The sequence below is a fragment of the Chiloscyllium plagiosum genome, chromosome 39 (genome assembly GCF_004010195.1).
Source record: "Chiloscyllium plagiosum isolate BGI_BamShark_2017 chromosome 39, ASM401019v2, whole genome shotgun sequence".
Lineage (NCBI taxonomy): Eukaryota > Metazoa > Chordata > Chondrichthyes > Orectolobiformes > Hemiscylliidae > Chiloscyllium > Chiloscyllium plagiosum.
The window spans coordinates 11,475,056-11,499,232 of record NC_057748.1 but is presented as its reverse complement, the minus strand read 5'-3'; the positions used below and the strand labels follow the sequence as shown (position 1 = coordinate 11,499,232).

The 24,177-nt window shown below is 45.5% G+C and overlaps 1 protein-coding gene across 1 annotated transcript in view; it reads left to right on the top strand.

Annotated features, from left to right (window-relative positions):
• Positions 1-1,586: 1,586 nt before the first annotated feature.
• ncf4 (neutrophil cytosolic factor 4) overlaps positions 1,587-24,177 on the top strand; it is an 83,696-nt gene continuing 61,105 nt past the window's right edge. Inside the window, exons 1-3 of the mRNA XM_043679769.1 lie at positions 1,587-1,844; positions 1,997-2,081; positions 5,962-6,106. Coding sequence (XP_043535704.1) covers positions 1,819-1,844; positions 1,997-2,081; positions 5,962-6,106 — 256 coding nt within the window. The 5' untranslated portion in view covers positions 1,587-1,818. The remainder of the gene's footprint in view (positions 1,845-1,996; positions 2,082-5,961; positions 6,107-24,177) is intronic.

Here is a 24,177-nt window from a genome sequence, read left to right as displayed (position 1 = left end):
TTATGGGAGTGGTAGCGAAGGGTAAGTAATTCATCTCTATGAGCCAATTGTTAACTGGAAATCACTTTGAAATGTTTCGCGTGCGGCATACCTACAGACAAAGATAAGGGCAATAAAGCAAACAGTACACCTCTAAAGAGAACAGGAAGCATCTCAAATGCAAAACAAAATCGACAATGACTCCGAGGAAAGAAACCTTGAAAGTTCTACAACTGTTATAAGATTAACATAGCAGTGAGGGGTCTCAGGACATTACAGGAAACCCCTGGGGGAGGGGAGAGGGAGTGGCGCCTGTCTTACAGAAGGGCAAGTGTCTTCATTAGGTGGGGGTTTTGCACGCAAAAGACACTCAGTGCTCACTCTCAGAGGCAAGGTCCAATTGAGATCTTTTCCCTTTCAAGTGGACAGTGGCTGATAAAATTAACCCAAAGAAAAGAAACCGCCTGCAAGCAGAGAGTGGTTAGGGTCTGGAAAGCTCAGACTGAGATCATGGTGGAGTTTGAATTAATCGTGACATTCAAGTAATTGTCTAATGACAAACAAAATTGCAAGGTGGGGTGAGGGAGCATTGTGACACAGGGACAGAATGAGGTCATTCAGCCCTTTGACCTGCATCACCATTCAATCAGATCTGACAAATCTATTGGGGAAAGTGAGGTCTGCAGAAGCTGGAGATCAGAGCTGAAAATGTGTTGCTGGAAAAGCACAGCAGGTCAGGCAGCAACCGAGGAGCAGGAGAATCAACGTTTTTGGCATAAGGTCGCTGAAGGGCTTTGATCCATTGGGGAGGCAATGGCCTAGTGGTATTGTTGCTAAACTACATAACCAGAACCACAGCTTATGTTCTGGAGATGTGGGTTCAAATCCTGCCACATACAGTAAAAAAAAGTCTGGAATTAGGAGTCTTGTGGTAATCATTAAACAATTGTCCAAGAAACCTTTTTGATTCACTCATGCCCTTTAGGGAAGGAAATCTTGCTTGGCCTGGCCTATATATATAAGTCCAGACCCACACCAACGTGGTTGCCTCTGAGCAGTAAGGGATGGGCAATAAATCCAGGCCTAGCCAGCGAAGCCGTCATCCTATGAATGAGAAGTTGGATAGTCCATTTGCCTTCCTTTTCCCTACTTCCTTGCAACATGAGCTGAATCGCTGTGCCACAGAGCCAGCAGGTGGATGGTCTCCTACTGCGCTGAAACAATGCTTTGAGGAGGTGTGCTATCAAACGTCTTGCTCCACATTTGCAGGAAGCGTGAAGGAATGGATATGAAACTGCAGGGTCTGTGCCAGCTCTTGTGGGTTTCTGCTGACAACAATAAGGAAGCACTTTTTCAGCTTTGTGAAGAACTTTGTGAAGCCCTGGTGCCACACCAAGCACAAACGAAGTGTAACTCTCTTTACCCTGCAATTCATGTTTCGTGCCGTAGCTGCAGAAACTCCATCCTGCAATTTCTAGGCTCCTTTAGATGTGTTGATAAGCAGCTCAGAAAAACCAGAACAGCCAGTCTGAAAGAAATGACGTGATGGCCACATTAGAAGAAAAAAAACCGGTTTTGGACTTTTTGTTTTGCAGCTGATAAAAGAGCAACTTTCTTTCTGAATGATTGCATTCAGTGCATGTTTATATATAGAGAGGCTAACTCTTTTCCCAAACACAGAGTACTCTACAGCAGCTCATTTTGCTAGTCACACTTCCTCAAATTTGGTTTCAGATTCACATAAAAGGCCCTACCCGCGATATTTGCGAACAGATTTAATTAATCATTTGCTCTCTCCTTTATTTTACTGGCTCTGCTAGGGCGACACCAATTGCAGAGATGCAACGACAACTGAGGGAGAAGAGGTGAGGATCAGGCACAATTACATGCACTCTATTCCCCTGCTGGGGGACACAGCAGGAGGAGGGTGGTTGGGAAGTGATTCCCAGGGAACTAGGGAGGGAGGGCAGAGTGGGGGCCTGTGAGCAGAGGATAAGATGTTTCTTACTCGTTTCAGTGATTACGATCAGCTTCCAGACGACGTGCCGATATCTGCCCACATTGCTGATGCAGAACATAGCAAAGGATTCAGCAGCCACATTGTGAGTATCCTACCTCTTTAAGGATCCTCGGAGGCAGTTCAGGGGAAGGTTTGCCAGACTTGTGCCCGGAATGGATTAATGAGGAGAGTTTGGGGCAAGCTAGGTTTGCGTCTGCTTGAGTTTTAAAAAAAAAATAAAAGGAGACTCTTTCGAAACATATAAAAATAAGAGTCAGCATAGTGCTGCTCTCTCATTCGAGAGAGGACTGGTGATGAGTTTAACCTGAGGGTGACCATGCCTCAGGTAAGGGGTGAGGTTGAGAAGGTGGGACCTTCATGTTGATCTCAGCCAATACAGGAATGATGTGGAGGAGCCGGTGTTGGACTGGGATGGGCAAAATTAAAAATCACACAACATCAGGTTATAGTCCGACAGGTTTATTTGGAAGCACTAGCTTTCGGAGCGCTGCTCCTTCATCAGGTGGTTGTGACGCTCCGAAAGCTAGTGCTTTCAAATTAACCTGTTGGACTATAACCTGGTGTTGTGTGATTTTTAACTTTGTCCAACACAGCAAGTAAAGCTACATCACTCTGCACCACAAACCTGCTCCCCAGCCAACTGAGCTAGCTGGCAGGAGCAGATGCTGGAGAGTCAGAGCCGAAAAGTGTGGCACAGCAGGTCAGGAAATGAGTTAGCCTCTCTCTAAATAAACATGCACTAAGTACAGTCATTCAGAAAGAAAATCACTCTTTAATCAGCTGCAAAACAGCCCAAAACCAGGTTTTTCTGTCTTGTGATCCGAGGAACAGGAGAGTTGACATTTCAGACATAAGCTCTTCATCAGGAATAAGGAATTAGCAATCTTGTGTAGCCATTTAATAACCTGCAACAATTCTTGGCATTTCGCTAGATCAATGAAACTTAGTCCCATTGATGGTCGGAAGAGTGCTGTACGGATTTTACATGAAGCCCCAGCTTCTGCATTGGTGCTGTGTTTCCAATACACTCTGACTGACTCACAGGGAATGCAGAATTTCAGAGGGAAAGCTTTTTCAGTGCACTGCCTTCCACATACAGCTACAGCAATTTATCTTCCTAGTAGGTTTTGAGAAGATTTGTAGCTCAGGTTGAGGTTTGGATGTAGGTTTGCATGCTGAGCTGAAAGGTTCATTTCCAGACATTTTGTTACCTTACTAGGTAACATCTTCAGTGGACCTCATGCGAAGCAATGCTGAAAATTCCTGCTTTCTGTTTATATGTTTGGGTTTCCTTGTGTTGGTGATGTTATTTCCTGTTGTGACATCATTTCCTGTTCCTTTTCTCAGGGGTGGTAGATAGGGTGTACCCATCTCAGCTCAGTGAGCAAACCTACATCCATTTACCTTCCTGCTTGACTGAAAGAGGTTGGTTGGGAAAGCAGTCATCATGGACGTTGCCTATTATTTACTATCAATGCTACTTAACTCTGTGATCTCGGTAAAAACAAGGACTGCAGATGCTGGAAACCAGATTCTAGATCAGAGTGGTGCTGGAAAAGCACAGCAGGTCAGGTAGCATCCAAGGAGCAGGAAAAGCAGGCAAAAGTCCTTCATCAGGAATAGAGCCTCTGTGATCTGCCTGTATTACTCACAAGACAAAGCTTTTCACTGTGCCTCGGTACACGTGACAATAAATTCAATTTAATTCAATTCTCAGCAAGTGTTGATTAAGGGAGGCAAGTTGTTGGCACGGGAGACTTGGTAGAACTTCACCGCTCATCTCTCACCAGCGTAAAATAAACACAGAGTGTTCCAAGCAGCGTCTCAGGTAGGTGTGGTAGGGGAGGGAGGCAGAGGGAATGTTTCTCGTGCCAAAATCTGACTCGACTTGAAGACACAATATGTTAACTGTCTCTGTTGGCAAGGTCTGGTGCTGCATGTAGTACCATGTCGCTAGGAGCCAACCACTCTGCTATTGTTTTAGATCCACATGCAGGCCAGAACTGAGTAAGGGCAGCAGATTTCTTCCCGAAACGACAATGGGTTGTGCACAGGACAGGGCAAGTCAGTGATCTTTTGGGATATAATGTAGATATGTGTAGGGTTATCACACTTTGGTAGGAGAAGCAGAGAGGTATTTCTTAAGTGGTGGGAGATTAGAAAGTGTGGATGTGCAAAGGCACCTGCTTGTCCTTGTTTATTAAAAACTGTAATAATTACGCAGGGGCTAGTATCCTGTCACCCTTTATTAACACATGGAGAGTCCTTGACACTGATCCAGCTCCCTCAGAGCCAGCTCTCAGAGTGACTCTCTGACACTCCTGTTAATATCTGTCAGCAAAGGCTTGCTGATTGGACCAGGTTTAGAGCCCCAATCAGGGAACTCAGATTCTATGCGGTCCACAAGGCTGACCTTGTTACAATCACTCCATCCCTCCCACTCTGGGTCCGAGGATATGGGCTGGTTCTTCTTTTGTGGAGCTCCTCCTGGGGTGTTTTAGCACAGGGTCAGGTTCCTCTAACTCTGCCTCAGATCCAGGAGATGTGTAACACAGTCCCTAGCCTCTTGTCCCTGCAGCATCTCGGAAGAAATTCAGTCTCTTCTTCAGGCGGCAAAGGCATCGAGGCAGCAACATCCACCGGTGTCCATCTCGATTCCGAGGTCTCTTCAACCCCTGGAGAGGGAGAGCCCACAGGTTTCTTAAAAGTCGGAAGGGCTGTTGAGGAGCCGCGTACAATTCCTGCCCTGTTTGTGAGTTTGCAGCTTTCTGATGGTCCACGTGCTTGTTCAGGATTGTCATGCCCACCCGAACATTATACATCACTGCACCTGACCTCGTGTCGACCCTGCCTCTTACCCATACGGGGCCACTTTCAAACTTCATTCCCTGAAATAAACTCTCTCTCTCGCTTAGTGGAGTCTTGTGCCTGGCATTGGCATTCCTGATGCTGTTTCACCCTCACCTCCCAGGTTCGGGAAGGTCAGATTTAACCTGTTATACAGTCTACTCCCCATCAACAGCTCTGGTGGAGCTATCCCTGTAGCTGTGTGAGGGATGGTCCTGTAATCAAACAGGAACCAGGACAGTTCCGTATCTAGTGAAGCTGTAGGCTGTTTCTTTAAGACTGCTCCTTCTGCCTGATCACTGATGATGGATAGTATGGAATTGTCTGTATAAGTCAAAAACCATTTGACTTTTGGAAATTCCCTTCTGGTAAATGGTGGCATGTGATCTTTGACTAACATTTTTGATGGTGAATCTTCCCTTCCTTCTGACCTTGCCTTGACCTTCACGTGTGTTCCAATTGTTTTTCCCAACTTTCTTATAAATCCATCTCTTTCCTGTCCCTCTTTTCTAAAGATGAGTCATAGCGGACTTGAGATGTTGTCCCTGATCCCCTCTCCACAGGTGGTGCCAGACATTGTTGAGCTTTTTCCAGCATTTTCTGTCATTTCAGATCGAGAGAAATCTGTCGGAGTTTGCTTTTGTTGCAATCAGTGCCCTGACTTTGGCTCGAAGGGCCCCAAATGCATAGCAGGGGATGGTGATCATGTTGCTCAATTAGTAATCCTGAGAGTCAGTCTTGGGTTCAAATCCCAACATAGAATTTGATTTAAATTAATAACTCTTGAGCCAGTCTCAGTTACGGGAGCATAATTATTAGCGATTACTGTCAAATCCTTCTATTTCATTAATACCTTTAAAGGAAGGAAATCTGCTGTCTTTCCTTGGTCTGCCCCACATATGATTTCACAGGGAAGAGTTGTTAATGGCTGACTCTGAAATAGTGCTGCGAGCTGCTTTTTTCAAGGGGCAATTAGGGTAATAAATGCTGCCTTTGCCACCTCCAGTGAGAGAATTGAACAAAACATTGCCCTGGGATGTCTGTGCCCAGGAGTTCCGTTTCTGAGCAAGGTCACATATTCCTTTCATCAAAATTGTCCTGTGTTCTTCCTGCAGGTCTACACAATTCAGGTGAAGCAGAAAGGTGGAGGCAAATATTTCATATTCCGACGCTATAAGCAGTTTCATACCCTTCAGGCTAAACTACAGGAGAAATTCAGTCTGGACAACAGCCACATCTGTGACTTGCCTCCGCTACCAGGTAAGGTGACACTTAGCGATGCACTGTCCTGTCGAGGGGAAAATCTCGCTCAGTTCTGCACATGATGAACACGATGTGGAGAAGGTGCCTCAGGAACTATTCCCACCATTACCAATCCCATCAAGTTAATGGTTCATCAAATGGTTGCTTGTGGGATCGCATTCATCTACATAGCAATGGCCACTGTGCTCAGAGGTCACTTACTGTGTTTGTGAACAGGGATAGGGTATCTCTGAAAGATGTGATAAGTTCTTCTCTCAATGCCAATCCTCTCCCACAATGCATTTCTCCCCGTAATGGGAAGGATGATGGCTGCCACCGTCAGCTCAAGTTACCCACAAGTAGGAATGTTAAATCTCACAGCCCTTGTTTGAGGTGCACAATTGTTGGAGAAGGAGCAGAAAAATGGGCGAAACAGGACAATTGAGTCAATGGGCTGAGGAGTGGCAGATAGAGTTAAATTTGGATATTTGAGAGTTATTGCGTTTTATTAATGCAAACAAGGACAGGACTTATACGGTTAATGTCAAGATTAGAGTGGTGCTGGAAGAGCACAGCAGGTCAGGCAGCATCCGAGGAACAGGAAAATCGATGTTTCGGGCAAAAGCCCTTCATCAGGCCCGAAACGTTGCCTGACCTGCTGTGCTTTTCCAGCACCACTCTAATCTTGACTCTAATCGCCAGCATCTGCAGTACCCACTTCCACCTTATACAGTTAATGTTAGGGCCCCAGTAGTGTAGTAGAAAAGGGAGAACTGGGGGCTCAGGTACTTAATTCTTTGAAATTTGTGTCTTTGAAACTTGGGAGGCCTTCACGGTTGTGGGGCGGATGGAGAGAAGCTCTGTGGGAAGAACCAAAACTAAGGGCCATAAGTCCAGAATAGTCGCTAGGAAATCCAAGAAACCATTGAAGAGTTATTTCAGGAGGATGGTTGGACAGCGTAACTCCCTCTCACCTGCAGCAGCTGAAGGAAAGTGTAAAGGAGCAATGAAAGGAAACTAGACGAAGCAGAAAGAGATCTGAGAAGCTAAGATGAATTAGGGTGGGCGGAGGACCGTGTGGAACAGCACAGGGCAGCTTTATCTGAATGGCCTAAATATTCTGCTGTAAATTCCATACAATAAAGACAACCTCATAGAGTCATACTGCACGGAAACAGACCCTTCGGTCCAACCAGTCCATGCTGACCATAATCCCAAACTAAACTAGTCCCACCTGCCTGCACTTGACCCATATTCCACCAAACCTTTCTAATTATGAACTTACCTAAATGTCTTTTAAACATTGTAACTGTACCCACTTCCATCACTTTCTCTGGCTGTTCATTCCACACACGAATCACTCTCGCCGTAAAAATGTTGTCCCGTCGTTCTTTTTAAATTTTCCTCCTCTCACCTTAAAACTATGCCCCCTACTTTTGAAACCTCCATCCCCAGGGAAACGACACCTGCCATTTACCTTATCCATGCCCCTCATGATTTTATAAACCTCAATAAGGTCACCTGTCAATCTCCTATGCTCCAGTGACATAGGTCCCAGCCTGTCCAGTCTATTTTTAGACCTCAAACCCTCCACTCCTGGCAAATCTTTTCTGAACCCTCTCCAGTTTAATAATATACTACGATAGCAGAACTGGGCACTACTCCAGAAGAGGTCTTAACAATCTTCTGTACAACCACAACACAACGTCCCAATTCCTATACTCAGAAGTCTGAATGATGAAGGGAAGTGTGCTAAACACCTTCTTGTGTCTACTTGAGACACAAATTTCAAAGAATTAAGTACCTGAGCCCCCAGTTCTCCCTTTTCTACTACACTACTGGGGCCCCAACATTAACTGTAGAAGGTGGAAGTGGGTACTGCAGATGCTGGCGATTAGAGTCAAGATTAGAGTGGTGCTGGAAAAGCACAGCAGGTCAGGCAACGTTTCGGGCCTGATGAAGGGCTTTTGCCCGAAACACCGATTTTCCTGCTCCTCAGATGCTGCCTGACCTGCTGTGCTTTTCCAGCACCACTCTAATCTTGACATTAACCGTATAAGTCCTGTCCTTGTTTGCATTACTAAAATGCAATAACTCTCAAATATCCAAATTTAACTCCATCTGCCACTCCTCAGCCCATTGACTCAATTGATCAAGAACTCTCTGTAACCTTAGATAACACTCTTCACCATCCACTATATATTAGATTTGATTCGATTCCCCACAGTGTGGAAACAGGCCCTTCGGCCCAACAAGTCCACAACAACCCTCCGAAGAGTAGCCCACCCAGTCTCATTTTCCTCTGAATGATGCACCTAACATATATATGGGCAATTTAGATTAGATTACTTTACAGTGTGGAAATAGGCCCTTCGGCCCAACAAGTCCACACTGACCCGCCGAAGCGTAACCCACCCATACCCCTACATTTACCCCTTTACCTAACACTACAGGCAATTTAGCACAGCCAATTCATCTGACCTGCACATCTTTGGACTGTGGGAGGAAACCGGAGCACCCGGAGGAAACCCACGCAGACACAGAGAGAATGTGCAAACTCCACACAGATAGTCACCAAGGCTGGAATTGAACCTGGGACCCTGGTGCTATGAGGCAGCAGTGCTAACTGCTGAGCCACCGTGCCGCCCTATAAATAAAATATATATATGTATATCTGAGTGATCAGAGATTAAATATAAAGTATTAATTTTCATTGATCTATTCACAAAATCTGTATGTTAAATAATAGAAAGTATTAATTCAGAAGGGTTTTCAATTGGGACAAGAAAACTATCTGGATTCCATTATCAAACAAGGGCACAATCATTTCTGCTGCTTATTCCTCCAGCTCCATTTACTCGTGTTGTTCTGTGCAGCAGCTTTGACTGAACACCAGTGGCAAATCGTGACACAAAATGTTAACTCTGTTTCTCTCGCCACAAGATGTTGCGAGACCTGCTGAGTTTCTCTGGCACTTCTTTGTTTCAGATTGCGGGCGGGCCCCACCCCGATATTTTGTTTTTACTAGAACAAATTGCTGTTTCAAAATAATACAAAACCACAGAGGGTGGACGCCCTACATGTAATATTGCAGTAGTAATTAATGACACACTGCTGCTAGCTATTTGTAACAGCTTTACTCATGCATTGTGCTCAACTGGAAACCATTCAACTATGATGTTTTGGGGAAGTCTATTGTTTAGAGTCATACAACAAAAAAACAGACCCTTTAGTCCGAACAGTCCATGCCAACCATAATCCCCAAACTAAACTGGTCCCACTAACCTCCCCTGGCCCATATCCCTCCAAACATATCTTATTCATAAACTTATCCAACAGTCTTTCAAATGTTGTATCTATGCCCACATCCACCACTTCCTCAGGAAGTTAATTCCACATGCAACCTGCCCTCTGTGTAAAAGAGTTGTCCCTCATGTCTTTTTAAAATCTTTCCCCTCTCACCCTAATAATGCACCCTCTAGTTTTGAGCTCTACCATCCTAGGGCAAAGATTCTTGCTATTCACCTTATCTATACCCGTCATGATTTTATAAACCTCTATCACGTCACCCCTCAAACTCACATGCTCCAGTGAAAAATGTTTGAGGAGAAAGTGAGGTCTGCAGATGCTGGAGATCAGAGATGAAAATGTGTTGCTGGAAAAGACCACTCCCTCCGTGACTCCCTCGTCAGATCCACACCCCCCACCAACCCAACCTCCACTCCCGGCACCTTCCCCTGCAACCGCAGGAGGTGCAAGACTTGCGCCCACACCTCCCCCTCACCTCCCTCCAAGGCCCCAAAGGAAACTTCCATATCCGCCACAGATTCACCTGCACCTCCACACACATCATCTATTGCATCCTCTGCACCTGATGTGGCCTCCTCTATATTGGGGAGACAGGCCGCCTACTTGCGGAACGTTTCAGAGAACACCTCTGGGAAACCAACCCAACCACCCTGTAGCTCAACATTTCAATTCCCCCTCCCACTCCACCAAGGATATGCAGGTCTTTGGACTCCTCCATCGCTTTCCACCTATCGCATTTCCGACGCCCCTCCCCCAAGTCCCTCCTCCCTACCTTTTATCTTAGCCTGCTGGACAAACTTTCCTCATTCCTGAAGAAGGGCTTATGCCCGAAACGTCGATTCTCCTGTTCCCTGGATGCTGCCTGACCTGCTGCGCTTTTCCAGCAACACATTTTCACCAGTGAAAAATGTCTCAGCCTATCCAGCCTCTCCTTGTAGCTCTCACCTTCCATTCCTGGCAACATACTGATAAATCTTTTCTGAACCCTCTCTAGCTGAACAATACCCGTCCTATGTAAAAACAATGACTGCAGATGCTGGAAACCAGATTCTGGATTAGAGTGGTGCTGGAAAAGCACAGCAGTTCAGGCAGCATCCGAGGAGCAGGAAAATCGACATTTCGGGCAAAAGCCCTTCATCAGGAATACAGGCAGAGAGCCTGAAGGGTGGCACTCTGCCTGTATTCCTGATGAAGGGCTTTTGCCCGAAACGTCGATTTTCCTGCTCCTCAAATACCCACCCTACAACAGGGCAACTAGAACTGCACACATTACTCCAGAAGAGGCCTCACCAATGTCCAGTATAATCTCAACATCATGTCCCAACTCCTCTACTCAAAGGTCTAAGCAATGAAGGCAAGTGTGCTAAACACCTTCTTAACCACCCTGTCTACATGTGACACACACTTCAAAGAATTACATACCTGAACCCCTTGGTCTCCCTATTCTACAACACTACCATGGCCCTATTTTTATTGTATAATCCTGCTCTTGTTTGCTTGACCAAAATCCTTGGATTTAGCTAAAGGTCACAGTTCATACCCTGTTTCACCCCAACTTTCTGCTCCTCCTCCAGCAATCTTATGTCTCAAACAAATGTAAGATTTAATGTTCCTACCAGCGGGTAACTTGAGCTGAGTTTCATAGTTATCATCCTTCCTACAACTGGGTAATCCCAGGAAAACCTATCGCATGTTCCCAGAAATACATTGTGGGAGAGGATTGCAATTAATTCAGGATGCCATTGCATATACCCTAACCCTGTTCCACAAACTCAATAATTGACTTATGAGCACGGTGACCATTGCTACATGGGTAAGCAACATACCACAAGCAGGAATTTGATGAACCTACAGTAAGACACAGGCCCTTTGGCCCAATAAGTCCACAACCCTCCGAAGAGTATCCCACCCAACCCCATTCCTCTACACTTACCCCTGACTAATGCACCTAACCTAAACATCCCTGAACACTATGGGCAATTTGGCATGGCCAATTCACCCTAACCTACACATCTTTGGACTGTTGGAGGAAGCCAGAGCACCCAAAGGAAACCCACGCAGACATGGGGAGAACGTGCAAGCTCCACACAGACAGTCACCTGAGGCTGGGATTAAACCTGGATGCCTGGCGCTGTGAGGCAGCAGTGCTAACCACTGGGACACCGTGCCATCCTTAAATGATCAATGTATTCTGGTTTGGATGGGCTTGCTTGTGGATGGAATGTTGACCTGGGCAGCTGCATTACGCTTGGCTCATGTGCCACACCATTAGCACTGCTGCCTCACAGCACCAGGGTCCCAGGTTCGATTTCAGCCTCGGGCGACTGCCTGTGTGGAGTTTGCACATTTTCCCCGTATCTGCATGGGATTTCTCCGGTTTCCTCCCACAGTCCAAAGATGTGCAGGTCAGGTGAATTGGTCATGTTAAATTGCCCTTAGTGTTAGATGCATTAGTCAGAGGGAAATGGGACTGGGTGGGTTACTCTTCAGAGGGTCGGTGTGGACTTGTTGGGCCGAAGGGCCTGTTTCCATACTGTAGGCAATCTAAAAAAAACGTGGGGATTATTCCCATTCAGCGGAACGGGCAATAAGTCTTGTTGGGGCAGGATTTAACTCAATTGAAAACCCATTCACTGAGTTAAAGTTGGACCCTGATACCTGAATGATGGTGAGTTCAAGGCTGCACTGCTGGGTCAACATTAGTGTTATGTGTGAGGCTGTTTGGTGTCATAGAAATGTCCCTGCCTCTGGACTAGAAGTCCCACTTGTCCTGGAAACACCTGAAAGGTTATTTTTAAAAAGACATTGTTTTTCTAAGCTTTCTGTCCAATGTGTAGGAATACAAATGCGTATTGATTTTTTAAAAAAATGTCCACTGGATGTGGGTGTCACTATCTAACATTCAATGCCCATCCCTACTTGCTCAGAGAGCTGTTAAGAGTCAACCACGTTGCTGTCTCGAGTCACAAAGCGGCCAGGCCGGGGTAAGACGGCAGATTTCCTTGCTTGAGGTGGATTACTGAACCAGACGGGTTCCTCCAATTCGGCAGAAGTGAGGACTGCAGATGCTGGAGATTAGAGTCAAGATTAGAGTGGTGCTGGAAAAGCACAGCAGGTCCGGCAGCACCCGAGGAACAGGAAAATTGACATTTCGGGCAAAAGCCCTTCATCAGGAATGAGAATCATCAGGAATCAGGGTTTCTCCAATTGTCAATGGTCACCATAAAATTTAGTGCAAACTGTTGATGTGTATCAATCATCAACTGCACACAGAAATGTGGGAGAACATAGAACATAGAACAATACAGCACAGAACAGGCCCTTCGGCCCACGATGTTGTGCTGAACATTTGTCCTAGCTTAAGCACCCATCCATGTACCTATCCAATTGCCGCTTAAAGGTCATCAATGATTCTGACTCTGCCACTCCCACAGGCAGCGCATTCCATGCCCCCACCACTCTCTGGGTAAAGAACCTACCCCTGACATTCCCCCTATACCTTCCACCCTTCACCTTAAATTTATGTCCCCTTGTAACACTCTGTTGTACCTGGGAAAAAGTCTCTGATTGTCTACTCTATCTATTCCCCTGATCATCTTATAAACCTCTATCAAGTCACCCCTCATCCTTCGCCGTTCCAATGAGAAAAGGCCTAGCACTCTCAACCTATCCTCGTACGACCTATTCTCCATTCCAGGCAACATCCTGGTAAATCCTCCCTGCACCCTCTCCAAAGCTTCCACACCTTTCCTAAAGTGAGGCGACCAGAAATGCACACAGTACTCCAAATGTGGCCCAACCAAAGTCCTGTACAGTTGCAACATCACTTCACGACTCTTGAAGTGAATCCCTCTGCTAATGAACGCTAATACACCATAGGCCTTCTTACAAGCCCTATCCACCTGAGTGGCAACTTTCAAAGATAGTTAGCATCTTAAGGAAAAGCGGTATTTATCTTGATGATGCTGGTGGGAGGAGTAAAGGTGTGAGTGGATGGGTGGAGATGGAGCCCAGAGAGGAAAAGTTAGGCAGACAAAGAGATATTTGATTGTAAACTAGGGAAGAAAAAAACATTAGATAGGTGATAATGGGGACTGTGAGTGAGTGAAAATTGGTTAATTGTGCTGAAAGCAACTGATGTCATGTCAAGCTGGTGTTCAGGCTGTAAAATTATTGAACTTGATATTGGATCCTGAAGACAGTGAAGTCCCCAAGCAGTAGATGAGATGCTGTTCCTTCAGCTTGCACTAAGCCTCACTGGAGCACTGCAGCAGGTCCGAGACTCAAATGTTGGTGCAGGGACATGGTGGTGTGTTGAAGTGGCAGGCACTTGGAAGCTCGGGGTGGTTTTTACAGACAGGTGATCTGACTTTGTGTCTACCGTAAATGGTGCTGGAAGACAGTAGTAATGTGAGCCAGATATCTCCTGGCTGAGTGGGAAAATTACAAAAAAGCAAGGCATGACAGGAATGATATGAGTATCGAGATAGGTTCAGAGAAAGTGAGGACTGCAGATGCTGAAGATCAGAGTCAAAAAGTGTGGCACTGGAAAAGCACAGCCAGTCAGGCAGCATCCCAGTGCCATACCTTTTGACACAAAGAAAGTGAGTCCGGGTGAAGAGTTATGCCCGAGATATGTTGCTTCTCAGATGCTGCCTGACCCGCTGTGTTTTTTCCAGTGCCGCACTTTATCAATTCAGAGAAAGTGAGCACTGCAACTGTGAGCGAAGAGCCCAGAGATGTAGTCTGTGATTTGGGTATATGACCCTGAGCACAAAGTGTTCTTGTTTCAGCATTGCAATTGTAGTTGCTGCTGCAGCCTGAGGTGCAACTTTACGGTGTAATAGTGTCCTGTAAATGGATCAGAAATGTGGGCCATGAGGGTTCTTAGAGGCTGGCACTTGTTGGATGTCCATGTCCATGGATGTGGGGTGCATGTAGCTGGTACTCATGGCGCATGCCTGAGATGCTGGTGCCCATGTCCAATATGGAGATCTCTGAGCAAGTAGCAAGTTGAACTCACCAAAACCCCCTCTGCTCTCCATGTTGAGTTTCTCGATGGCTAGTTTGAATGGTGAGTTTGGTATGGTCACAACCCATGGAAAGTTGGATTGTGAGGAAGTCATTTAACTAACAATGAAAAGCATCAATTGGAAACTGGTTGCTCGCTGACAAGAATGGGCAAAGCAGGGAAGTTGCAGTGAGATGATGTCAGCCTCGAGATGACTAACTCCCCTGATTCATCTTACCACAGCCCATATCATTCAAAGTCTGGTAGAATTCCATCTCAATAACTTGTTTAACTCTTACCACCATTTGAAGAAGGACAAGACACATGCTTTTGTGGAATTAGTTGAAGAGGAAACAGTGGATGAGAGTAAAATTGCTGATCTAATGTTTATGGACTTACAAAATATATATTTTTTTATAGATATTTTTATTAGAAATTTAACATTTTTACAAGTTTACAAAAATAAACAAAACTCTCAGATATAAACATTGATATACAATTAGCTCAAATATACAATAGCCAAAATTTGACAACAAAAAAAAACAAAACAACAAAAAAAAACGAAAAAAACAACAAAAAAAAACAAACAGACAAAACTCAACTATCTACTATCTGTTCCTTGAAAAAGTTCCACATTTCAACGACATCCTTCCCTGACAGCCTATGCTCCCAATTTATGCTCCTCAGATCCTATCTTGCAGCATCGTATTTACCCTTCCCCCAATTGTAAAACCTGCCCTGTTGCACGCACCTTTCTCTGTCCATAACCAAGGTGAAAGTCACAGAATTGTGGTCACCATCACCAAAATGCTCACTCACTAACAAACCCATCACTTGTCCTGGTTATCGTTACAAAGTACCAAATCCAATATGGCCTCCCTTCTGGTCGGACAATCTACATACTGAGTTAGAAAAGCTTCCTGGACACACTGCACAAACACCGCTCCATCCAATCTACTTGATCTAAAGAGCTTCCAATCAATATTTGGGAAGTTGAAATCGCCCATGACTACTACCCTGTGGCTTCTGGGAGTGGGAGGTCTTGCTGGTGCCTTCTTTTCTCAGGTCAGTCATGTGATCAAACATCATCACAGCATAGCTCCTTACACACACGCTCAGTAGTCATTGCCAGCGTGTTGGTTCTGTTAACCCTTTCAAACTTTGCTACATATGGGTTTAAACCCACATTGTTCTGAACCAGAGGCTAGATATCCCATTTAGCCACAGTGTGGAGGATCCTGCCTGTTTAAATTGAGTGCCCAATCTCACCTAAATAGGGTCATGGAGATGTACAGCACTGAATCAGACCCTTCAGTCCAACTTGTCCATACTGACCAGATATCCTAATCTAATCTCGTCACATTTGCCAGCACTTGGCCCATATCCCTCTAAACCCTTTCTATTAACGTACCCAACCAGATGCCTTGTAAATGTTGTAAAAACAATGACTGCAGATGCTGGAAACCAGATTCTGGATTAGTGGTGCTGGAAGAGCACAGCAGTTCAGGCAGCATCCAAGGAGCAGCGAAATCGACGTTTCGGACAAAAGCTCTTCATCAGGTATTTCACTGCTCCTTGGATGCTGCCTGAACTGCTGTGCTCTTCCAGCACCACTAATCCAAAAGCCTTGTAAATGTTGTAACTGTACCAGCCTCCACCATGTCCTCTGGCAGCTCATTCCATACACACACCACCCTCTGTGTGAAAACGCTTTCCCTCAGGTCCCTTTTATATCTTTGCCCACTCACCTTAAACCAATGCCTTCTAGTTTTGGACTCCCCCCACCCCAGAGAAAGGACCGTGACTGTTCACCCTATCCATGGCCCTCGTGATTTTATAAACCTCAATAAGGTCACCCCTCAGCCTCTGTAGCTCCAGGGAAAATAGCCCCATGATGGCCAACCTCTCCCTGTAGCTCAAACCCTCCAAGGATGTTGGCAACATTTCTTAGTAAGCTCAGTGTTGCACCGCTGGGTCAGCATTTATGACATAGTCAACGCTGTTGTGGGGTAGTGGCATTGTCTCTCCCTCTGAGCCAGAAGTCCCACTTACCCTGGACTTACTATGTCCAGACAAGCTCATTCAAACATATATTATTTTTGTAAACCGTGTGTTCAACATTAGCACACTGGAAGCTTAATTATCGAACACAAGGTGAGTGTTAATAGTGGGCCACAGTGGGAGGATAGTAGGAGCTGATGCTAAGAGGGAGGCTACTTTTCCTGTAACTTATGATCCAGTTTCCCATCAGTATGAGGACTGGATGGGAGTGAGTTGAATGCAGGCCTGAAGACCTGGAATTATTCACTTTGGAGAGCTGTGAAGGTTTGAGGTTTAATTTCATGGCTGTTAAGCTGGTCTGATCACAGACATTGTTCACAGTACTGGGGCCAATAGGACGAGGGAACCAAGGCTGTAAAATAATGAATCAAAGTCACATCAGATATTGGAAGTGCTCTTGTTGCAGAGTTATTGCTCATTGGAAGAAATTACCCAGGAAGACAGGGACAGGGAAGGCTACAGTCATAGAATCGCAGAAACCCGGCAGTGCAGAAAGACGCCATTTGGCCCATCGAGTCAACTCTGACCTCTGAACAGCGTCACACCCAGAACAAGTCCACTACCATATCCCTGCACACTTGTATTTCCCATAGCTAGCCCACCTAGCCTGCACATCTCTGTGACACTGTGGGCAATTTGACATGGCCAATCCACCCGAAACTGCACATCTTCGGACTGTGGGAGGTAACTGGAGCACCCAGAGGAAATCCATGCAGAATATGCATACTCCACGCCTGAGAGTAGAATCGAACCCGGGTCCCTGGCAGCTAACCACTGAGCCATCACACCACCTCGTAAGTTGTTGGTAAATTCTTGAGAGAAAAGTTAGCTGGCCAGAGGTTGGAAGGGGTTGACTTCTTTTGATTGTGATTGGTCAATCCCTGTTGCCCACGTGCCTTTAGGATATTGGAGAAATGATTTCCTGGAATTATTCCTGCACTGGCCACAGGGAGTCTCCCTGAAGAATGACAGATGTGTTACAGCACAGTAGGAGGCCATTTGGCCCATCAAGCCTGCATGGCCTTGTCAAACAAGCATCAATATTGGTTAGGACGCCTGACCACAAGGAAGTGGGTGTTAGTAGGTGGGCCAAAAGTTGCTTGTGGGGTGGGGTGAAAGGGGAAATGGGCAAAGGAGCGATGGACCCACAGGAGCTGCAGCAGCAGCTACGCCTGGTTATGTAGAACCCTCAAGAATAAAGATGTTGGTTGTTCATTTTCACTAAGTCCACCGCCTGGCACTGTGGATGAACCTGCTCCACATTCTGAGCAGTTCAAGGAGATGCATCCCATCACCATCTCAGGGCAAATAGGGATGGAGGCATCAGTCTAACCAGTGATGCCATTTCCTGTGACCAAATAGATAATTTTTTAAAATTCCACCAGGGAGTAGACCCCAAGTCTATGGCATCCAGGTGAAGATGGGCTTGAGACCCCTGATATCTGTTATATTTGGTATTTCAACAACATCAACGCATAAAAACATGGACATATAGAAAATAGGAGCAGGAGTAGGCCATTCAGCCATTTGAGCCTTCCCTTCCATTTAATATGGCTGATCATCTAACTCAGTAGGAGAAAGTGAAGACTACAGATGCTGGAGATCAGAGTTAAAAAGTGCGGCGCTGGAAAAATACACCCGGTCAGGCAACATCCGAGGAGCAGGAGAGTCGACGGCTCGAGCATCAGGAATGAAGAGCTGATGAAGAGCTTATGCTCGAAACGGCAACTATCCTGCTCCTTGGATGCTGCCTGACCGGCTGTGATTTTCCAGCATCGAACTCAGTACCTCCTTTCTTTCTTTGAATCCCTTTAGCTTGAAGAACTATACCTAATTCCATCTTGAAAACATTCAATGTTTTGGCCTCAACTGCCTTCTGTGGTAGAGAATTCCACAGACACAGCACTCTTTCAGTGAAGAAATTTCTCCTCAGTTCAATCTTAAATGGCCTATTCTGTATCCTTAGACCATGGCCTCTGGTTATGGACTCCTCGGGAACATCCTTCCTGCGTTTACCCTGTCCAGCCCTTTTAGAATGTTGTAGGTTTCTATGAGATTCCCCCCTTCAGTGAAGTATTGTCCAAACTGACCCAGTCTGTCCTCAGTGCTGCCATCCCAGGAATCAGTCTGAACCTTTTGTTACACTCTCTCTATCGCTCCTTTCTTAGATACAGGGACCAAATTTGCCCACGATATTCCAGGTGTGGTCTTACCAAGGCCTAATGCCTAAAGTCCAGACAGTGATAATATAATACAATGCACACTAACATCATCTAAGGCTCTGCCTCTAAATTCGTCCAGATATGGCAAACGTCTCTTTTTCCTCATCCTGTGTGAATCAGCAATTATCTAATTTCTTTTGTTTGTGTTTCACTCACTAGATGGCAGCCTAATACATAAATGGAGAACTCTAAATTCTCATGAATTAATCCTCATTTTGATATTGTCTACTGTTTAGTTTTGTGTCTTCCGTAACTGTAGTGAACCCTTCTGCCTGCTCACTTGCCCAATATTTTTACCTTTCAATCACCTTCACCTCTCCTCTGCTCCATAATATCCATCCCGCTGCTGCCCCTGCTTAGATAATTTTAATATCCAGGGAGATTACTTTCAGTTTTGGATGATTTCCGACATGCTTCATTTCACGTGAATATATAAATACGTGAATTTGGAGCACTATGAGGTCATTTGCCCCAATGAGCCTACTTTCACATTAACCCACATCCTGGTTGTAAGGGTCGAGAGTGGTGCTGGAAAAGCACAGCAGGTCAGGCAGCATCCGAGGAGCAGGAAAATCGACGTTTCAGGCAGGAGCCCTTCATTGGGTCTGGTTGTGGTTTGATATCCATTCGCACCTATACTATACTAAGTAGTCTTTGAATCCATTGCCGCACAAGAATCTATCCACTTCTGCCTTCAAATATTCAGTACTGAGGGAGTGCTGCACTGTTGGAGGGTCAGTATTGAGGGAGTGCTGCACTGTTGGAGGGTCAGTACTGAGGGGGTGCTGCTCTGTTGGAGGGTCAGTATTGAGGGGGTGCTGCACTGTTGGAGGGTCAGTATTGAGGGAGTGCTGCATTGTTGGAGGGTCAGTACTGAGGGAGTGCTGCACTGTTGGAGGGTCAGTACTGAGGGAGTGCTGCACTGTTGGAGGGTCAGTATTGAGGGGGTGCTGCACTGTTGGAAGGTCAGTACTGAGGGAGTGCTGCATTGTTGGAGGGTCAGTACTGAGGCAGTGCCGCACTGACAGAGGGTCAGTGCAGAGGGGGTGCCGCACTGTCGGAGGGTCAGTACTGAGGGAGTGCTGCACTGTCGGAGGGTCAGTGCTGAGGGAGTACCACACTGTCAGAGGGTCAGTGCTGAGGGAGTGCCGCACTGTCGGGAGGGTCAGTACTGAGGGAGTACCGCACTGTCGGAGGGTCAGTGCTGAGGGAGTGCAGCACTGTGGGGAGGGTCAGTACTGAGGGAGTGCTGCACTGTTGGAGGTGTCACCTTTCCATTGAAACTGAACTCTCTCCTGTCCACCCAGATGGATGTAGAAGGTCCCATGGCATTATTTTGTTGAAGGCATTGGTTCTCTGGCCAATCTTTATCCTCCCAATTTACATGGCAAAGGAACAGATTCTCTGGTCATTATCACATCATCATTTGTAGGATCTTGCTGCAGAGATCAGCCACTGCATTGCCTACGTTACTACAGTCATCACAATTCAAGAAGTGCTTTACCGGCTGTGGACTCCTGAGGCTCTGAAAGGGACAGTAAGCAAAAACCAACAAAGAACGAAGAACAGGAACCGACCCTTCGGCCCATCAAACCTGTGCCAACACATGATGCCTTTATAAACTAAAATCCTTTTACCTCTATGTGGTTTTAGCCATCCATTCGCTGCCTACTCATGTGTCTGTCAAGATGCTTTTTAACTGTTGCTATTGTATCTGCCTCCAGCAACTCTTCGGGCAACACATTGCAAACACGTGCCACCCTCAGCGCAAAAAGCTTTCCCCTCACATTTCCTTTCAACTGTCCCCCTTTTACTTTGAACCAATGTCCCCTACTAACTGATATTTCTACTTTAGGAAAAATATTCCAACTATCCATTCTATCCATGCCTGTTGTAATTTTGTAAACTTTCATCAAGTCGCTCCTCAGCCTTTGATATGCAAATGAAAACACAACATGTTTGTCCAATCTCTCCTCCAAATCTGCCATTATCTGGGTAAAACTTTTCTGCACCCTTTCCAAAGCCCCCACATCCTTCTGGCAATGTGGTGACCAGAACTGTATGCAATATTCCAAATGTGGCTTTACTAAAGCTCTATACAGCTCCAACATGACTGTGTAATTTTTATCAGGAGGAGAAGTCAACGAATCGGGTATTAACCTTTCTCCAGGACTTCATTCCTGAAGAAGAGTTAATATCCAAAACATTGACTTCTCCACCTCCTGATGCTGCCTGGCTTGCTGTGTTCTTCCAGCCTCCTGGGAGAAAGTGGGTTCTGCAGATGCTGGAGATCAGAGTCGAAAAGTGTGGTGCTGGAGAAGCACAAACAGGTCAGGCACCATCAGGATTTCTGATGAAGGGTTTATCCCCGAAACGTTGATTCCTTGGATACTGCCTGACCTCCTGTGCTTCTCCAGCACCACACTTTTTGACTCTTCCAGTTCTCCTGTTTGTCTACTTTGAATTCCAGCATCTGCAGTTTTTTTTTTGTTTCTAACTAATTTTTATACATTATGTCCTATGCTTTTGTGGTCATTTTATCCACCTGTGTTACCACTTTCAGGAAGCTGGAGACCTGTATGCCAAATCCCTCTGGATGTCAATGGTTCTAAGGGTTCTGCCATGTACTGTAGACTTTCTCCTGCAATCGATCTACCAAAATGCATTTGTCCGCATTAAATTCCATCTGCATTTCTCCATCCAAGTCTCCAGCCTATCCACATCTTGCTCTACCCTCTGGCAATCCTCCACAGCTCCCTCAACTTTTGTGTCATCTGCAAACTTACTCCCTCTCCCCCAAATCTTTTATGTATATTATAAACAACCAGTTAGCAGTTAGGTGACTGAGGACAGGGTCAGCATCTCTTCTGCAAGACAATGCTGACAACAGGACAGTGTGGAATGTATGCTCGAGGTAAGATGACTTGTCCACTGTTCTTTGCTAAAAAGGTTATGTCAGGTCTTGTTCCGCTTATTATGATTCAAACTGAAAATGATTTGCTTTGTTAGGAATGTGCTGCCTGAAAGGCTGGTAGAAACAAATTCAAGAGTAATTTTCAAAACTAAATCAGGTTAAATGATTGCAACAGATCCAATAAAGCAGGCTTGGGAGAAATAGCATGGCAGTGGGACTCATTTGACAGCTCATTCAAAGGGACTGTACTAATGGACAGAATGGCCTTCTTCTGGGCAATTCTAGAATGTTTCAAAATTTTCTTTGGAAAACTGTGTTAGTTTGCAGCTCTTTGATATTTGGCCCCAACATCTACTGCTCTGCCAAGATTTAATCATTCGGAAAGTTGATATAGCATCGTGGTGATATCACTGCACTCATGGGGGCAGCACAGCGGCTCAGTGGTTAGCACTGCTGTCTCACAGCGCCAGGGAGCCAGGTTCAATTCCCGCCTCAGGCAACTGTCTATGTGGAGTTTGCGCATTCTCCCCGTGTCTGCGTGTGTTTCCTCCGGGTGCTCCGGTTTCCTCCCACAATCCAAAGATGTGCAGGTTAGGTGAATTGGCCATGCTAAATTGCCCGTAGTGTTAGATGCATTAGTCAGGGGTGAATGTAGGAGACTGTGTCTGGGTGGGCTGCTCTTCGGAGGGCCAAAGGGCCTGTTTCCACACTGTAGGGAATCTAATAAACAGGGGCAGCACGGTGGCTCAGTGGTTAGCACTGCTGCCTCACAGCACCAGGGTCCCAGTTTCAATTCCAGCCTTGAGTGACTGTCTGTGTGGAGTTTGCACATTCTCCCCGTGTCTGCGTGGGTTTCCTCCCACAGTCCAAAGATGTGCAGGTCAAGTGAATTGGCCATGCTAAATTGCCCATAGTGTTAGGCACATTAGTCAGAGGGAAATGGATCTGGGTGGGTTACTCTTTGGGGGGTCAGTGTGGACTTGAAGGGCCTTTTCCACACTGTAGGGAATCTAATTTTTAAAAAAAATTTAATAATCCAAGAGGCCAAGTTTTCAAATCCCACTGTAACAGTACCTCCAGCAGTAGGTGGCAATGCTGAGGGAGATCACTGAACAGGGCTGTCGGAGGAGCTGAACCAATCCTCTCCAGAGGAAAGGATGGCCTTGAGGGAAGGCGATCTCAATGTTCAGAAAAAAAGATTTCCTCAACCAGATCCCATGTATGTACTGGGCCTTCCTTCTTAAACTTTAATTTCCTTTCGTGTTTGTAATAACTTGCTGTCAGTAGAATAAAGAATCCCTGCTTCATGATCTTTGGGCCTGCCTTGTATTCAACTCACAGTTGTGTTATGTCTTCACTTTTTCATGTCAGTATGCCTTTAAGGAACATGCTCGTGATATTATCATTGCATCATAGCATGTGACCAGAAGAAATTATACTCTATCACTTAAAGTATGACACTCGACTGGGAACATGCTGTTTTTGTGGTAACCTACTACTTTAATATTAGCCCCAACATTAGGGTGCCTGGGGAGTGTAATGATTGTACAGTACATAATACTTTGCTGTGAGAAATGTCTGTTGGACTCGTCAATACCACCATATCTAATCCTAGTTTCTTATATAATGGGAAATACAGAGGAACCTCGATTATCCGAATATCAATTACCCGAAGAAGATCTCAAGGTCCCATAAAAACATTACATCAAAGAGGTGTTACCAACAGTGGTGCAATGATCGCATCTTTTGATTACAATGATTAAAAGTGAATTCGGTTACTGAAATGCTGCCGAAAACAGTCCTGGACATCGATGGGAGCCCAGACACCGTCTCCAAATGACTGACTTCCCACCCTCTCACTCTCTTTCTCCAAACAAAGACTGACAGAATGACAATCTCAGCAAATTCAGACCGCTGATACAAATTCTATAGGAAAGATAGAAAGGGAGGTAAGAGAGGAGGGGGAGTGGTATTTTTGATAAGGGAGGATAAGTAGCATTACAGCTGTACTGAGGGAGGATATTCCTGGAAATACATCCAGGGAAGTTATTTGGGTGGAACTGAGAAATAAGAAAGGGATGACCACCTTATTGGGATTGTATTATAGAGCCCCCAATAGTCAGAGGGAAATTGAGAAACAACCTTGTAAGGAGATTTCAGCTATCTGTAAGAATAATAGGGTAGTTATGGTCGGGGATTTTAACTTTCTAAACATCGACTGGGACTGCTACAGTGTTAAAAGTTTAGATGGAGAGGAATTTCTTAAGTGCGTACAAGACAATTTTCTGATTCTGTGGATGTATCTACTAGAGAAGGTGCAAAACTTGACCAACTCCGTACAAGACAATTTTCTGATTCAGTATGTGGGTGTATCTACTAGAGAAGGTGCAAAACTTGACCAACTCTTGGAAAATAAGGTAGGGCAGGTGACTGAGGTGTCAGTGGGGGAGCACTTTGGGGCCAGCGACCATAATTCTATTTGTTTTAAAATAGTGATGGAAAAGGATAGACCAGATCTAAAAGTTGAAGTTCTAAATTGGAGAAAGGCCAATTTTGACAGTATTAGGCAAGA